The following is a 17,734-nucleotide window of genomic DNA, read 5'->3' on the forward strand; positions in this document are numbered from 1 at the left end:
TACTTTTACATGTCTCAGTGAGGCAAATCAGCTCTGAAAGTTTGTAAGAACATGAGTTAAATCCCATGGGGAATGTCCACTGAGATTGCTTCAAGCTTGGAACTTTAGGACTTCAATAGTTAGGGGCCTGACAAAAAGCCATCTGTCTACAAATCTCCTGTTTTACACCTTGTGCAGTATAGTATGCAAAACCCTAAAGAAAATAACTACAGTTGCTCACATTGGTGCTACTGTTTCGTACCCATTTTACAGAAGTGTATACAAGATGCAAGACCATGTTGAATAAAGTTTTCAGAATTTCCTGAAGTGTCTACATTTGTCAGCTGATCTGAGAATGGGTATTTACTAGCAATAAATTATAGTATATTAAGAGCACAGCAACAAAAACGTTAAAGTAACCTGAAGGCATAGTAGCAACAAGAGCTCAGGGCTAAATTATCTACAAGAATTCAATAGCTTCTGGGGTCATGTTATCACATCATAATCTTGGCTTACACTTTATTTCTTAAAGACTTTAGCTCTTATTGTTGCAAAGAGAGATTTTAAAATTAAACCTAAATCTATTTGACACAATAATGACTATCTAAGTCTGCAGACAACATGGAACAATAGTTCCAGCCTTCTTTGGGGAAGAGGAGGTGTTAATTGTTATCAGAATCTCATAAATCCTATTTACATGGGAGCATAGGATTTGTGATGCCAGGAGCCACCTAAACAGTTTTCCTAGGGCCAGATCCTGAGAGTCTCAAGGCACCCTCAAATCCCATTGATGTAATGACTTAAGACTGAATGATTTCAAAACAATAGTGAATAAATCTGAGATAATCAAAGGCTGGTAGGGTGTCTTGCTAAAGATTTTGATGGATTTGGGACAAGGAAAACATGCTATTATCTGAAAGATAGCCAGGATATTTCTTGTGATTGAATAAAGCAAACCTTGGTTTGGTCAAAACAAATGACATTTTGCCACTTTTTTCTTTCCTTTTAAACTCTTTTCAAGTTCTCATTCCTATTTTTTCCACAAAAGGAGAGGCAAAGATTTACTCCTTTTTCTCTCTCTCTGTCTCTCTACTCTTTTCATTTTCCAAAGGATATCTCGATTGGTTGGCCAGAAAATAAAAACATGTGTTTATTGTTACTGATGTAGTCTTTTAAATCCTATTATGTTATTTCAGTGTATAAAAACCCACTCTGAGCATTTTTACTAAGTGTTGGCAGTTCTGTCTGTATGCAGAGGCTTGAGGGAGATCTGGAGTAGATTATCAGATGTAACTTTTTAGAAATAAATAGAAGGGCATACATTAGTAACATATAATACAAGGGAAAACATGAGCGTCTCAGTGGCAGATCATAAACTAATAAAGTACAAGAAGTCCAAGTGAGAGCATTTGCTACCTAACCTGAGGGCCCCACATATGCTTTTGATATACCACAAAACAAGGCATCCATGCTCACTGTCCTCCCCTTTGGGAGTGGTGGTGGCAGAGGACCCCATCCTCTTCTATCAAGACAAGGGAAATTGCGTAATCTCCCCTCCCTCCACACAGGAATAGCAATAGGACTCCCTCCTCTCAGAGGACAACAGATGTGTCCCTTAATATTGACTCCAGCAGTTGGGGTATATCTCCTTCAGTGGATCTTGGGACTTAATATCACGTTGAAATGAAAAGAGCAATTCAAACCACTAAGAATCATTCTTTACTGTAGAATTTCAATGGTGTAAAAAACCCCAAAAAACTTGTTTAGTGTATTCCTCAGAGATTGAAGTACTAAGCAAAGTTGTTTCTCATAATTCTCCATTAAAAACAAACAAGACAAATTTTGTTTGGTGCTATAGATGAGACTAATATCTTGGCAAGATAGGTTTTACTTAGTTAAATGTTCAGTTTCAATGCACATGTGTATCGGATACACAGAAAATCTTGATAGCTTCCTGTTGATGGTCTTCCAAATCTCTCTTTTATTTGTACTGGAATCATAAATAGGCAAAACAACTCTCACTAGCAACAGCTCTTGGAAAACTAAACAACTAAGAATAATATCCAGCTTCATGCACTGCTGTAAAGTCATTTTAAATAGACAAGTCACATGAGAAAGGCAAACTGAAATTCTCTTCCTTGCAAAGCCTTTTTCCTTGGAAGACTTCCCATACACAGTGTAATTACAATGAACTTCAAACTTGACAAGGTCTGATAGAGTTCTTTAGCCACAATATTTTTTAAAACTGAAATTAGTGTTAGGTTCCCATTTGGAAGAAAGTAGTACCTCATATAGGAAAGCTTGTCTCCAGCTATATTAAGAAGAGATATAAGCCAAAATACTGAAAATTCAATACAGTTCTTGTGTGCTAAATGTGCTAACAATGAAGTACAGGTTCTAAAATCATATTACTGTTTATTAGAAAATATATCAGTAGACCAAAAAAAATCTTTAAGAAAAAAGTAAGTCTGTTCATTTCCCTAATATTTTCAGTATTGGTAGCCACCTTGCCTCCATTCCTTTCTGGTGCAAGGAAGCCAAATTCTGTTTCATATTGGGGATTCTATGTCTGTGTCATACTGCAAACTCAGATCTGAACATAAAACTTGTCTGGCTTCTCTATGGTCTTTTACTTCCATTCTGGACTGAAATTCTGAATCCAGGTCTACACTAGGACTTTAGTCCAAAATTAACCCTCCAAAGTCAATTTTCTAAGCAATGTGTCCACACTATCAAGCCTGTTATTTTGGAATTACTCCAGCCACAACAGGTTAGGTATTTTAGAGCTCACTACTCAAAGAATTGAATTTAAGTGTAAGAGGGAAAGGAAAATTATAAAATGTACAGACCAGTCAAAAACCAAAAATAGCATACTTTGCAAGCAGTAAAAGAAGTAACCACCACCCTCCATGTATGTGTTGGGTCAGGAGAGGAGCGTGAAGGACAGTGTGTGTTTGGGAGAATGACAGAGACACACAGTATGTGAAAGTGACAGAGATTTGCATTGCCAAGCTCCCTCTATCCTCTCCTTTCTGTAAGGAGATAGGGTACAGAAGTGGGGGAGGAAGGACACCCTGACATTAGCGCCCCATCTTTTCTCCCTGTCACACCCTGCACAGCAAGCAGGAAGCTCAGCTGCCCAAGGCAGAGGACAGGAGCAGCATGAGAGCGAGTGGAGGGGCAACTGAAGTGCCAGCGTTTGATAGCTTCCTGGCCAAACTGGTCAGGATCACCTGTCAGAGGCTCCAAGATCGGCAGTAGATGGGGATCTACTACTAGGTGATGACTGACCTAGAAGGATGGTGATAAGATAAAGTGACTTTCCATAGTGTAGGAGTTTCCAAGAATACCCTCAAACTTAGCAGGTACACCATTACTTAGGAAAACCCAAAAGAACTAGACTGAATAACCAGATAGGACAGAAATAATAAATGTAAGACAACCACAAAAGGCCCATGGTAACAAAATGACGCATTTGATAATGACACATGTTGAGATCAATGATGTATTGATCTATTGGAAAAAGATACTTCACCATTAGTAAGGTGAGGAAATACAAATAAGGAGAAAAGGAAACTTCTCCTACTGAATATGCATCAAACATAACAACATCAGTGTAACATATTATAAAAGTAGCATTCCAGCCTTGGAGAAGTAGGAGGACATGTAGTCCTTGGGAGGTGCCAGAATGATAGCTATTAGTGATGATGGGGAAGGTGCAGGTGATGAGGAAGATGATGGGTAACAATTTGGGTTGTTCTGAAAGGAATGAAGTGAGTATATGATATGGAAATATAAACATTCCCTATTAAACAGCCCAATTTCATAAGTTTATGACTGTGCTAAATGTATTAATAAACTATATGTGCAAATATACAAGAGTTCCTATAGTGTGAGTGTTGCATCTGTGCACATCAGGGTTCCCAACCATTGAATAACTGAATACTGGGCCTGATCCGGAAACAAAGGACCTGTCAATCCTAAAGGTAGTAACTAGAAATTCATAAGCAATCTTAGGTCAGGCAACACCCTTCATCTTCTCATCACTACTGGAGATGAGCCATATACACTCTGCTTTAATTACCACTGATGTTACACTGCCATCTCTATATCCCTTCCTTTTCTGCTTTCTTTAGCATTGGAGGAGTGAGTTGTATCTCACGAAAGCTAGTACTCTAATAAATTTGTTAATCTTTACAGTGCTACAGGACTCCTAACTATTTATACTTGGAAGACAAATTTCCAATTTTTCAGAACACAAATCCTTTTAGTTTGCACGATATTATATCATGGTCATGTGTTTGAAACCAAGAAACAATCCCACAAATAAATATGGTCCTATAGAATCAGAGCAATAGTCCATCAAGTCCAGTATTTTATCTATGAAAGTGGTCAAATATTAGCTGCTTCAGAAGAAGGTACAAGAAAACATGTACCAGGCAATTATGATACTCAGAGGGAAAGCCTCCTCTTCTAGCTCATTAGAGAAACCAGAGGTCAAGGCTTCTCCATGGCGATGGAAATAATGTCTTGGGCAGAGAAGAATCTGCTATCTTGCGAGACAGTTTGTATAAAGGATACCCAAACAAAAAGGGGAAAGAAAAGTTGAAGGTTTTCCTAATCAACCACGGACTCAAAATGCAGTTTGGACCAGGAATTTGGAGCGGAGCCCGGAGCTGGAGTGAGGAGCGGTAGAGCTGCAGGTTTTTGCCTGGAGTGGAGCCGGAGCACAGAAAATCATGACTGCTCCACTACTCCAGTTTTTTTTTCATTTTCAATCCAAAATGAATGATATTTTAGCAAGAAAGTCCTAAAGGTGCCAAAATGTTTCAGATTGTATAACAATTAATATTAACATCTACTTTACCACTTTACGTAATAGGTCACAGTTATTCTCACTTTGGCCGAAATCAAGATTTAATGTACAGATACAAAATTAAAAAGTTTTTTGGAGATATGTTTTATTAAAGAATCAGATAATTATCAGACATCCGGCAACACTGCAGACTGCTCCCACCCTTCTGCCAAGGTTAGGCAAGTATGTACTCATGTAGATTAGTTAGATAGATAGATTTATTTTCAACCTTGTAATGTCTAGCCTCATTACTTCCCAACAATTAATGTTGTAGAACAGCGATAGCACGTACTAACTCTATGGTACATACCAAATTTCATTGATATGTCTATACTAAAGCATTTGAGATATTAATTAAAAACTTGGAAAATATTTTGAATATTTCATAAGAAAAACTAACTTGCAATTTATAAATAAAATTTATATTAATTGTGTATATTAAAAATACTTCTTACTTCATTAAAACTGCAAGAAACATGTTAAAATATTAAAATATACTTTAATAATAATTTTGTGTAAAAAGAAAATGCGATTATTTTTGTCCAGAAAATCCAAAATAAACTCGAAGTACCTTAAGCGGTTAAGATATCACAAGCAGGTACATTATAAAAAAATTTAATGCTTTTATTCATTGCTTTTCTAAGATCATAACAAGAAACATTTGGCTGCAGTAGCAGCACAAGAAGATTTGGCCATGGCTTCAACAAAAAAAAAAAAAAAAAAAAAAAAAAATCAAATCTGCCCGCAATGATTGATAGCCGATTTACGGAAAAGGATCTCAACGACATCATTACTTTTGAATTTGAAAAGTCCGAATTTGGGCTTTTGGGAAAAGCAAAGAAGAAATCAGCAACGTGCAAAGTGGAAAAGGAAGTGAATGGCAAGCTCAAAGCATGTATGTTCAAGACAAGTGAAGCAAGTGCCATGAAAAGTTCCAACCTTTGGCGGCATGTAAAACGTAACCATCCTGAAAACGATGCGGCTCTGGTTACAAAAAAGGACCAGGAAGATGAGGCAAAACAGAAAGCTGACGCGGCTAAATGACGTTCATCTGGCTCTTTGAAAACTCCTGGAGCAAATATTTTTTGCGGCTCTTCATCTGAAAAGAAACCTAAAATTGAGCAAACAAAACTTGACTCATATTTGAAGTCCTCCAAGGTTACAGTCACCATGGATGCCAATACTTTCCATGAAGGGCTGATGGAAATGGTTTGCTTGAGTTCAACACCGCTCACTACCTTCAGGCTAAAGAACAAAGGATTCCAAAAAAATTGCAGGTGAAACGGGTCGGAAGCTTAGCGTTTCGACGGGGCACGGTGCGGTTTGTCATTTAGTTGTCAGCACAGCTGAGTTTGGTAGCAAAGAACTAAAAACAGCTTTGGAACAAAAATTGTACTCCCTGAAAATGGATGTGGCAATCCGTGGAAACAGAAATTTCCTTGCAATCAATACTCAGTACTACGAAGAAGGAAAAGATAAAGCTGTGGTAAAAACCTTGAACATAATCAACACTGAAGGGAGTCACAATTCTTCCTACATGAAAAATCAAGTAAAAGCTATTTTAGAAAAATTTGGGATCAGTGAAATGCAAGTGCTGAGCATCTGTGTTGACAATGCAGCAAACATGTTGTGTGCTGTCACAAATTTTAGCGAGGACAATGAAACCATTTCTACCTCTGAAAACAGGGATGTGGACAGAACTGAAGCTATTTTGCCTGATATAAGAACTAAAGGAATGGATGGAATGGAACTCAACATGGATGCTTCTGCCCAGTGAGTTAATGACCCTAGCCTCATACTTCCAACATAGTTTCATGAGGATGACTCAGAAGTCCAACTGATGAGGTGTGGTATTCACTCTTCAGTTGGCAATCTGGGATGGATTGAACAAAGAACATGAGAAGAAATATCTGGCAAAAATTCGACAAGTCGTTGTCAAACTACGAACCACAAGTATTTGAAGTGTTCTGCTTGATATACATGGGATAACGCAATCACTGGATACTGTGACTCGCTGGGGTTCAACATTTGTGATAATTGATCGGCTTCTCGTTTTTCAATCTTACTGTGAACAAGTACAGGCAGTCCCCGAGTTAGGCGGATCCAACTTATGTCGGATCCGCAGTTACGAACGGGGCCCTTCCTCTCCCTGGTCTCCAGCAGACCAGGGAGAGGAAGCAAAGTGGCGGAACACGCGGGCAGCGGACAGGGCTGTCCTCTGCCCACGCGCTCCGCGGCTTGGCTCTGCTTTGCCCCCCCCCCCCACGGTCTGCAGACCGGGGGTCGGGGGGGGGGGCAAAGCAGAGCAAAGCAGAGCCAAGCCGCGGAGCGCACGGTCAGCTGACAGCCCAGACGCGTCTGGGCTGTCAGCTGACCGCGTGTTCCGCCGCTTTGCTCCCCGTCCCCCTGGTCTGCAGACCAGGGGGACGGGGAGCAAAGCAACAGAGCCCAAGGGCAGCAGGACAGCCACGGCGCGTCTGGGCTGTCTCGCTGCCCTCGTGCTCCGCGGTTTTGCTCCGGACACCTGTGGTACAGCAGCTGGGGCGCTGCCAGTTGGTCCCGTAGCGCCGCTCTGGGCGCTACTGGACCAACCGGGCAGCACCCCAGCTGCTCTGCCCCAGGCGTCCTGATTCAGCCACTGCTGGTCAGTTTCAGCAGCGGCTGAATCAGGACGCCTGGGGCAGAGCAGCTTGGATGCTGCTGGGTTGGTCCAGTAGCGCCGAGGAGCGGCGGCGCTACTGGACCAACCCAGCGGCACCCCAGCTGCTCTGCCCCAGGCGTCCCCAAGTCAGCCGCTGCTGAAACTGACCAGTGGCTGACTACAGGAAGCCTCTGCCCCGGGCTTCCTGGAATCAGCCGCTGATCAGTTTCAGCAGCAGCTGACTTGGGGATGCCTGGGGTTCTTAAGTTGAATCTGTATGTAAGTCAGAACTGGCGTCCAGATTCAGCCGCTGTTGAAACTGATCAGTTTCAGCAGCGGCTGAATCTGGACGCCAGTTCCGACTTACATACAGATTCAACTTAAGAACAAACCTACAGTCCCTATCTTGTACGTAACCCGGGGACTGCCTGTAGCTGCTGATGGAACAGTTTTAATGAGGGAATGGTGAAAACTGTAAAAATTCTTGCAAGAAAATGGTGGACAAATTGCAGAAGGAATTCTATCCTCCATGCAGAAACGCAGAGAGAAGCTTTTTGACAATATTCATTTCCTTGCTGGAGTTTATGTTGACCCAAGGTATCGGATTCTTTGTACCTCAAGGGAAATCTCAAAGGCAAAGGAAAGGCTCCTTGATATTGCTCAACGACTTGAAAAACAAAATCTATTGCTACATTTGAACTCGGCGAAAGAGGTTGAAGAAAATGAAACAACAAAAGGAGTCATCAACAATCAAATTTGCAGTTTCAGAAATAGCAGGCTGTTCTCAAACTTCTGTCTCCACTCTGAACTTGTTCGAGCATCCATCCCTGAGACATCTTCAACCATCACAGGGAAATGGAGATAACTGAAGCACCAATTCTTCAGAAGATGACTACTTCGAAAAGGAATTGGATAAACAAGAAAGACACTGGCGAGTTTCTGCGATTCATAATTCGGGAAGATTGTGAGGCAATGGAGTCTATTGGTAGGCTCAAAGTTAAGTCTGTTTTTAAGGCCATTTACAGCTACCCACACCACATTCAGGCTGCCTGTAGAATTGCTTCAAGCATGCCACCAACTCAAGTTAGGGTAGAGTGACTGGTTTTGGCTTTAAAGTTAATTTTAATGATCTGCGGCAGGCTATGAAAGACGACTTGATTGCCGCAATAATTTTTTTACATATTGAATTATGAATTATTCTAGTTTGTATCATTGTTGATGACATATAAATTGTTTTAAAACTCTGAATAAAAATAATGTTTTTTCAAAATTATAGTATGCACTTTTTTATTTAGTTAAAAATTAATTTGAGTCAGAGTGTGGAGCAATCACTATTGGTGCCGGAGCGGCACTATTACAAAATTTGATTGCTCCAAATCCCTGGTTTGGACTGACTAATTAGCCAAGAAAAACACATTGTACTTAAAGAGAAGTCTAATCCTCTTGAAGCAAAGTCTCTTTCATCCAGACCAGCAACACCTACAGATAACATCTAAGACACTGAAAAAGAAAAAGTGTACTTCACCATGGATTCTCCATTAACCTATGATATATTTTAGTATCCAAGCAGACCTTAGCCAGGGAATTTCATTAATGAATGCAGTGAAATTTATATTTCTGATGTCACAGGAAACAGAAAGCTCTTTAGGGCACTGACAACCTCTTTATTTGTATGATGCCTAGCACAATAGGGTCCTGCCCTCTAGATGTTACCTTGATATAAATATAACTAAATACATAATCACAAAAGTTCTGGCAATCTTAAGTACATTACTATTTCTGCAGTATGGATGATTTGAGTCCTACAACCAAGCACCATGCAAACATAGGAACCAGCCATGGTGTTTTTCCATATGCAGGCACATCAGAAACTGAGATTAATCAATGACAGATTACACACACCTGTGGCTGGACTTGCTAGTTGTCATTACCTGACAGGTAGGTTATGCAATTTAGTTCCCCTACTTGTAACAGAACCCAAACTGGTGGAGTTAGGAGAAAGATATTCGTATGGCTCCAAAAAGCTCTCCATGCAAAGTAAGTTCATCTTTCCTGGGAGGTCTGGGTGAGAAGATATAAATAAATTGAACAGTACAGCCCTGTGCCTATCAGAGAAAAAACAACTGGTGGCTGGAGAAGTAGGAAGGCATAGGAGATGCCAAAGTGGCTGGAATGTTGCCCTTGGATGCACTCTCAAAATGGGCATTTCAACCCTTATTGAGAATGAGTGGAGCCGGCCTGGATGGAGGCAGAGGCATGGTGGCTCTGCCAGCATCTGTACACTTTAGCCCTCTTTGAGGCAGACTTTTGGTTAGGCTGACCCTGCTGGGGGTGCAGAAGCTGGGTTTTAAAATGGTTCCACTGCTGCTCTGGGATGTACAGGTCTTAAGCGCAGTGTGGGAATCCGAGGCTGTACAACTTATTCTCTATTTCCTGTACAAACAGAACACAATCATAGAAGGGAAAGTCTTAGATGGATTGTTGAATCTTTGTTGAGATCCTGAGGACCTGAGCCATACTGCTTGCCACATAGAAATGGCCATCGTCTTTGTCACTGAGTGTGTTGCATCAGAAGCTATCTGTAGCGCAACTTTTGCTACTCCCTGCCCCTCCTTCAGACCAACCAATGCCAGATATTGAAATCATGCACAAAGAGAGCTCCCCATCCCATGAGTGAGGCATTGGTCGTAATGGTATCAGGGCCGGTTGGTGGAATGGAACGTCAGTTAGAACACTGTGTGGATCCGTCCACCAGTCTAAGGAGCTGAAGACCCATGGTGGAATGGTAACTGTCTTGGAGAGAGGGTCTCTGGATGGAGTGTAAAGTGTGGAGAGCCAAGATTGAAGGCATCTCATATGAGCCTGGCCAGCCTGAAAACATAGGTTGTAGCGGTCATGTGGCCTAAAATTTTTAGGCATTTGCGGACTGTTGTGGTAGAGGTCACCCATGCTACTACTATGAGGTTGCGTAGAACCTCAAATCTTGCGTGGGCAAAGTTGCTCTGGCTGTGCCAGTGATGATGTGTGCTCCTATAAATTCTAGGGTTTGGGTAAGATGGAGTGTGAACTTCTGGTAGTTTATATAGAACCCAAGCTGGAGCAGAAGGTCTTGACCACATCCTGTGTTTCTTGGAAGGACATGCCGTCTAAGTATGGAAATATTATGACTCCCTGACAACATAGGTATGCTGTGCCGACGGTTAGGGTTTTTGAAAAAACTGAGAGCTCCTGAAAGCCAAAAGAGAACACTCGGTATTGGTAATGGTGAAGACCAACTGTGAATCATAGAAACTACCTGAGGGCGGGATGAATTGTTATGTGAAAATATGCATCTTGGAGATCAAGAGTCAAAAGCCAATTTTCTTGATTTAGTGCTGAATTATTGTTGCTAAGGTCACCATTTTGAATTGTCAGTAAGTGACATATTTGTTGAGCCTCCTTAAATCCAGAATGGGTCTCCATCCTCCATTCTTCTTCTGTGTTAGGAAATAAGTTGAGTAAAATCCTCTCCTTTGGTACTGGTTCTATAGTGTCTAACGGTAGAAGGTGAAGCACCTTTCACTGAAGGAGGGTCTCGTGAGAGGGGTCCCTGAAGAGGGACGGGGTGGGAAGATGGATAGGAGGAAGGGAGGTGAAGGAGATGGAGTAACCGAACTGGATGAGCTCCTATCCACATTTGTCCGATGTTATTTGTGCCCATTGTTGTAAAAAGGGCAGGATGCGATGGTTGAACTGTAAATGATTGGCTGATGGTATGACCGCAGGAAAAGTGTCTTTCTGGCTCTCGACTGAACCTTCAAATCTGTTGTTTTGATGTATGAGGTTGGGATGCTGAGGCTTGATGTTGTTGTTGACATTGGGGACAATGTCGTTGCAGCCTGTGTTTTTGATGGAAATCATACCTTGATTGTGGTCAGTATGGTTCCCTGGGCCTTTGATAAGTATTGTATCAGGCTGTTTTGCTTGAAAGGGGGCGTATACATACATGCCCAGAGCCCAGAGTGTCATGCAGGAGTCCTTCATCGAATGAAGTACCTCATCTGTTTTTGCCACAAAGAGGTTGGTCTTGTCAAAGGGCAGATCCTCAATCTTTTGCTTCAACTCCCTCGGTACCCCTGATGCTTGGAGCCAAGATATCTTATGCATCACAATAGCCGAGGCTGTGATGCAGGCAGCAGTGTTGGCAACATCCACTGCAGACTGTAATGTCATGAAAGACGGTCTGGCCCTCCTGCATGATGCTGAGGAGGATAGGGCTCTTGTGCTCGGGCAGAAATTGTATGAGCTCCTGCAACTTGGTATAACTGGAGTAATTGTAATCTGCTAGCACGGCAGTGTAGTTTGCTGCTCAAAGGATCACAGTGGCTGAAGAGTATACTTCGCATCCCATCATGTCCATCCTTTTGTGATCTTTGTCATGTGGTGTAGATCTGATATTATTAGGCTGTCTCGATTTGTGTCTAACGGAGTCAAGCACTAGGGAATTTGGGGGAGGGTGAGTAAAAAGAAAATCCATTCCCTTCAGTGTCATAAAGTACTTGCGATCCACTCTCTTATTGATGGGAGTGATGGACGCCAGAGTTTGCCAGATGTTCTTGGCATGGTCGATAATGCCTCATCAATCGGGAGGGCAATCCTGGAAGACTGGGGGATCTGCAAGCTTCACAAGAGGTGGTATTGCTTTTCTTGGACCTCCTGTAAATCTTCTTACACTAGTGCCACCCTTTTAAAAAGTTCCTGGAACTCTTTTTAGTTGTCTGATGGAGGCAGAGTGATGAAGATGACCACTGCTTCTGGTGAGGAGGAAGAATCAGGCAGGGGGACCTGTCTTCTCTTTCAGACAGAGAGTCCTCTATTTCAGTTTGGACAGGGGAGTTCGGCGGCGGCATGGATGGTACAGATTAAGGAGAGTGGAGTGGTCCTCTGGAGGTTGTTGAAGGTGCAACATGATGACTCTTCCTATGGGAACGGGAGTCCCATGGTTGTCATTGCCCAGAGTAAAAGGGTGGTGGGTAGGTGTAGTGGTGTGCATACCAGTGGTGGTGACGGTGGACATGCATGTATAATAGGACCAGTATCCCAAGACAGACCTCTCTGTGTTGGGCTGGAATGTTGCAATGAGAAGCGGCTGTGTGGCTCAGTGCTAGCTTCGCTTGGAGAGAATGGCAGAATCGGTGATCTATGGGAATGCACCGATTGTATGGAGAAGAATGGAGATAGTGGTGTCGATGATAGACGGCTAGGTATGGGAGACCTGTGATGTAGATGTTCCCATGTCGGGGCCGATGGCATTGATGGCAACGAGTGCTCGGGAGGCAGCATTTTGGCACGGGGTCTCTTAAGTACCGTGACCAGTGCCTACTGAGATGGCAGTTTTGGTGCTGGCTGGTGCTTGTGAAGGCTGGCTGGTGTGGCCAGTGCAGTCGGTGCCACCAGTGCCAGTTGTTTTTGTTTGGGCTCCCAGTGGGCCCTCTTGTGTGGTGCTGGCATCTTGGACAATGCCATGCCAGAGGTGCTGAGCCTGTTCACAGTACTTACCCTCATGGAAGTCAGTGCCAAGGGTAGGGATCTGGTCGGAGACAGCCTGGTTTTGGACATAGTTTTGCCAGAAGAGGTAGAGAGACACGTTTGTCCATACCTTTTGGCTCAGATGTTGATTTTAAGGTAGATTTGTCCTCAGAAGTTGGCTGGAGCGACTTTTTGTATAAAAAGGTTTTTAACCTGTTGGTGTGGTCACAGTGTGCTCTGGCTGTCAAGTTAGAGCAGTGAGGACACTTTTGTGTCTGATGGGCTTCTCCCAGGCACCTTATGCATGAGGAATACCCGTCGAGATGGTCATAGCATTTTGGCAAGACTCACATCACTTGAAGCCAGGGGATCCGGGCATTAGGTGTGACAAGACTCAACAGGCCAATGATGACGGAAGAAAAAAAGTTTTGGATTTTTTTTTTTTTTGACGGGAAGGAGAGGGGCGAGGGAGGGATCTCAAAACTTGGAACTATGAGGAAAACTAGGGGAAATTAACAATTTTTTGTTGTTTTTTTTTGTTGAAAAAGGGGTGAGACAAGGAGCTCTGACTGCCGCCGAGGACAGTCGAGAAGGAACTGAGGGGGCTGTGCCACAGATAACCAACACCAACGGCATGAGGGGGCACGTGTGCAGCACAGCGGACACGGATAGAAAAATCTCTGGTTGTGGTGCGAGGATGCACCAGCACCCGGAGTGGTGCACCCATGGGGACACTACTCGAAGAAGAACCAGTGCTACTGAGGGCATGCTGGTGTCATCAGAATCAAGGAAGACCTAAACTCCTTGACTCTGAGGACCATCTTGTGAATCAACAGGAATGGAGGGAAGGTGCTATAAGAGCATACCCTAGGGACACTGGACTGTGGTTGAGGAAGGAACAGAACCAAGGACACTTTGTGTTGCTGCAAGACACGAACAGGTCCAGATGGGAAAATCCCCACCTGAAGAAAATGTCCAAGGCCACATCCACCCTGAGGCACTACTCATGACCCTTGAAAGATCTGTTGAGCTGGTCCCTGCCAGATCACTGAGGCCCCAGAAGATAGGAAGCTACTGGGTGAATGGCATGGGTGATGCAGAACTCCCAAAGCAGGAGGGATTCTCGACATAGGGGAAAGGAATGAGAACCACCCTGTCTGTTGATATAAAACATTGCTGCCGTCTTATAGCAGTTGGTAGCAGAGATTTTACAATGCTACACCACTGCGTAGTGTGGTGAGTGAGAAAAAAGATGCTCATGGATGGCCTAGAGATCAAAGTCTTTGTGATGTTACCCACTGTCTTGTAGAGTGGCAAAGATACCCTGAAGGGGACTTCCACATTCAGGATGTCCACTGTCAGGTCAAAGTCCTCTGACCCACTTATCCTGAACCCCTAGGCTCTGAGCGAAATGCTTAACCAGGTCCTGGTGGATTTGGGAATCCATAGAGAGCATAGAAGGGGATGACACCTCTAAAGTCTCATCAGGAAAGGAAGACGAGTATTCTCTAGCAGCCTTATCCTTCTACTCTTGAGGATGCTCTAAACTCTGAGAAGCTGCCAATCGCTCAGGCAACCTCTGGGGGCTTGAGTCTGTGACCCCCTCCAGGGAGGATCTGGGAGACTCCCTATATGCCCATGGTCCAGGGCTGAGGAGTGAGGAAGCAGGGTGGCAGAGCGAGGCACCCACAGTCCTGAATGAGTGGAACCTCGAGGTTAGAAAGGGTGACCCCCTGGGACTGCTGGTATGCCCATGGGATCCAAAAGGGCCATTGGGCCAAGTACTGCCATGGGGGACATTTGTTGTAGGGACTGCACTGAGGTGTTGGGAATGGTGCTGAGAGCAGGAGTGGTGCAAGCAGTGGGAGTGGGAGACTGTGGTTCTGGAACTCAGGGACTTGATGTCCTAGTCCAGGGAGCAGTTCAAGCCCAATCACAGTAGAGCCATTGATGGGCCATGATGACCAGTGCCAGGAGCTGTATTGAACTCTGGCTGCAGGCTTGCCACGGTGCTGGGTAGGCATCAAATGCACCGGTGCCATGGAAGGCGCTTGTGCTGCTGAGGCACCCGGTGCTGGTCCTTCACTAGAGGCAGTGGTCGGTGCTGGGGGATGCAGCATGGACGAAAGTGCTGTTATCACCAGTGTCAGAGTCGGTACTGCCTTGGGAGGCCAACAGCCTATCTCTGGCGAAGCCAACATGTCAGTACGGGGCTGCGCACAGGAGTCCCTCTGTTGCACTGGTGCTGGCTGAGGAGGCAGGGGAAGATGTAAGTTCAATCAACTCCCTGGCTGCCTCAAAGGTGCTTGGGGTCAAAGGCCAGTTCACATCAATCGGGTCCTCATCCAGGCTGGGATCCCAGGCTAAGCTCAACTGGCACGAGGGCCCTGGAGCTACAGGCCTTGAAGCTGAGGTTGAAGAGTCGGAGCGCCCTGACTAAGGACTCTGCCTCGATCTGATCTACTCTTCTTTTGTGGCATCAGCACCTAGGAATGGTGCCAGGTGGTCATTTAGCTCCCAACATCCACATGTAAGGGATTATTCTTGGCATAGTCCCAATACAGACTCAATTTTGTACTTCTGCTAAAAAAATCTCTCTCCTAAATGATGTTTCCAACAATATCTAACTATTATAAAGTAAGATTTCTGTCTGTACAGAATAAGATATAGAGTTTAAGATTTGCATTTTAAGTATTTAAGTTTCTTATTCAGAGAATTCTTGCTTTGTAACAGGATTTTGGAAACTAGAAACATAAAAAGATATCCATAAAATGATACTGAAAAAATACAGTAGGGTTCTTTTACAGAGAACAATTTAGCAGGAATGCAAAATTAAGAGTTAAGTACAGCATGTGTTTGTAATCATTTTTGCTTTTACTTTTTTTTTTAAAATTACACAGACTATGAAAATATATACATTAATTCAACATGCCTTAATTCATTAGGATAGCTTGTCCCCAACCATGTTTTAAAGTCTCTTTTTCCTACAAATTTTGCTGTTTTCATATATCATGTGTCTCTTCTAGTCAGGCCTATTGCTTCCTCTATAAGGAGATATATCTAAAGGTAATCACCAATATGCTTCCTCATTTATGGAATACTTTTTCAATTGGGATTTTGGTAAAATTTACCAATAGGTATGTTATTAACATACCCACACAACATTTGTGAGTGCGTGTTTGAGAGTGAGAGTGAGAGTGAGAGAGAGAGAGACTGGGTACATATACACAAAACATTTTTATATATATTACAATCATACAATGTATATTATAATATAATATAAAATAACCATACACCACCTTAATTTGTCTTTCACATACAGATGGTTTAATACGTTGTCTGAGAGGTTTTGGAGAAGACCCATTGGATTGTGCTGGAGATCTACATTAAAAAAAGAAAAGAAAAAAATCTTACAAAATGTGAAGTATAATCAAGTAACAAAATTTACTAAGCTTAGGAGCTCCTCAGAAACAGGGAGAATCAAGAAATCAAAGGTTCTGGTCCTCTAACTTTTCTCCTGCTCCTCTCCCACACCTTCCCACCCTGAAAAAAAAAAAAAGCTATATTCATGGGAAGAACAATAACATTTATGACTAAGGTTTCAGCAACTGGCATATCTTGTTAGGGTTTAAGTTTAACCACAAAGTTGTGATTCCGAAGGCACATCTTTGTTACTTGTGGCACTAGTGGTGCTACAGCAAGTTTCTTCCCATTATTGTCTTTGTAGACTTCTGGTTAGGTTCCTCAGTAACTATTCTTTCTCTCTCTCTCATATACACACACACGCACACAAATGGAAGTTCTCACAGACAGATAATTACACTTCTATTTTTCAGTTGTGCATAGTTTATTTTCATGCACACAAGATTTGGATGCATACACAAGTGGTTTTGCTTCTTTCAGTAACAAAATCTGTTCTTTGTTTGGAAACATACATACAACCTACCTAAAAAATTATCTCCTTATCACCACTGTCAGCTAATGTCCCTGCACTGACAAGCAGTGGTTTTATTTCGGCTAGGGATACCCAGATAGTAAATATGAAAAATTGAGACGGGGTGGGTAATATATGATATAGCCCCACATATCAGGACTAACCCTATAAAATCAGGACATCTGTCATGCTAATTTCAGCAGGGGTAGAGCCTTTCTAGGTGTTCCACTGAAGAACTGAGTCTCTTTAAGGTGCTTTTAAATGTGCTAAGACTTTTGCAAGATGAGGTAAATATTTGGCAACATGAATTGCCAACATGGGTAGCTTCTCTAGTTCAGTGAGCTAGTTCCTTCCACAGTGCCTACAAAAGTAGGTTCTCAGGAGATTAGTGGCTTTGCAGACCAGTTTAGGAAGGGCATTTAATCAGTAGAGAGCATTATGCAAGAAAGCACAGAAACAGTTATGGGAGAAATAGACAAATGAAATTCCAAAGATGGCATCCTTGGTAGAAACATACCCTTGACAATAAACTGAGAATCAAAGTTATGTATGACCCTGAAAGCTTATCAGTGAGGAAGGGAAACCAGAGAAGAAAGGATTGGGCACATATTCTTACTAAATTATGGAAATATTTAGTCTAAGTTAATTCCAAATTTACCCTAAAAACACAGATAGTACCATAGCTGGAGCACAGTCTCCTTGTTTTGATAGTACTTTCATTGCATTTCCTCTGGTGGCTACAAAAAACCTGAAAATGTTATGGGAAACACAACAGGTAATACTTTTCTGCCATCAGTGAGACTTCATAATAATTACA

At 42.8% G+C, this 17,734-nt stretch overlaps 1 protein-coding gene across 3 annotated transcripts in view; it reads right to left on the reverse strand.

Annotated features, from left to right (window-relative positions):
• Positions 1-17,734, reverse strand: part of PARPBP (PARP1 binding protein) — a 76,346-nt gene that overhangs the window by 5,525 nt on the left and 53,087 nt on the right. For all 3 annotated transcript variants that reach the window (XM_006138034.4, XM_006138033.4, XM_075938977.1), the window contains one exon: positions 16,283-16,364. In XM_006138034.4, coding sequence (XP_006138096.2) covers positions 16,283-16,364 — 82 coding nt within the window. The remainder of the gene's footprint in view (positions 1-16,282; positions 16,365-17,734) is intronic.

This window comes from Pelodiscus sinensis, chromosome 1, assembly GCF_049634645.1.
Source record: "Pelodiscus sinensis isolate JC-2024 chromosome 1, ASM4963464v1, whole genome shotgun sequence".
Lineage (NCBI taxonomy): Eukaryota > Metazoa > Chordata > Testudines > Trionychidae > Pelodiscus > Pelodiscus sinensis.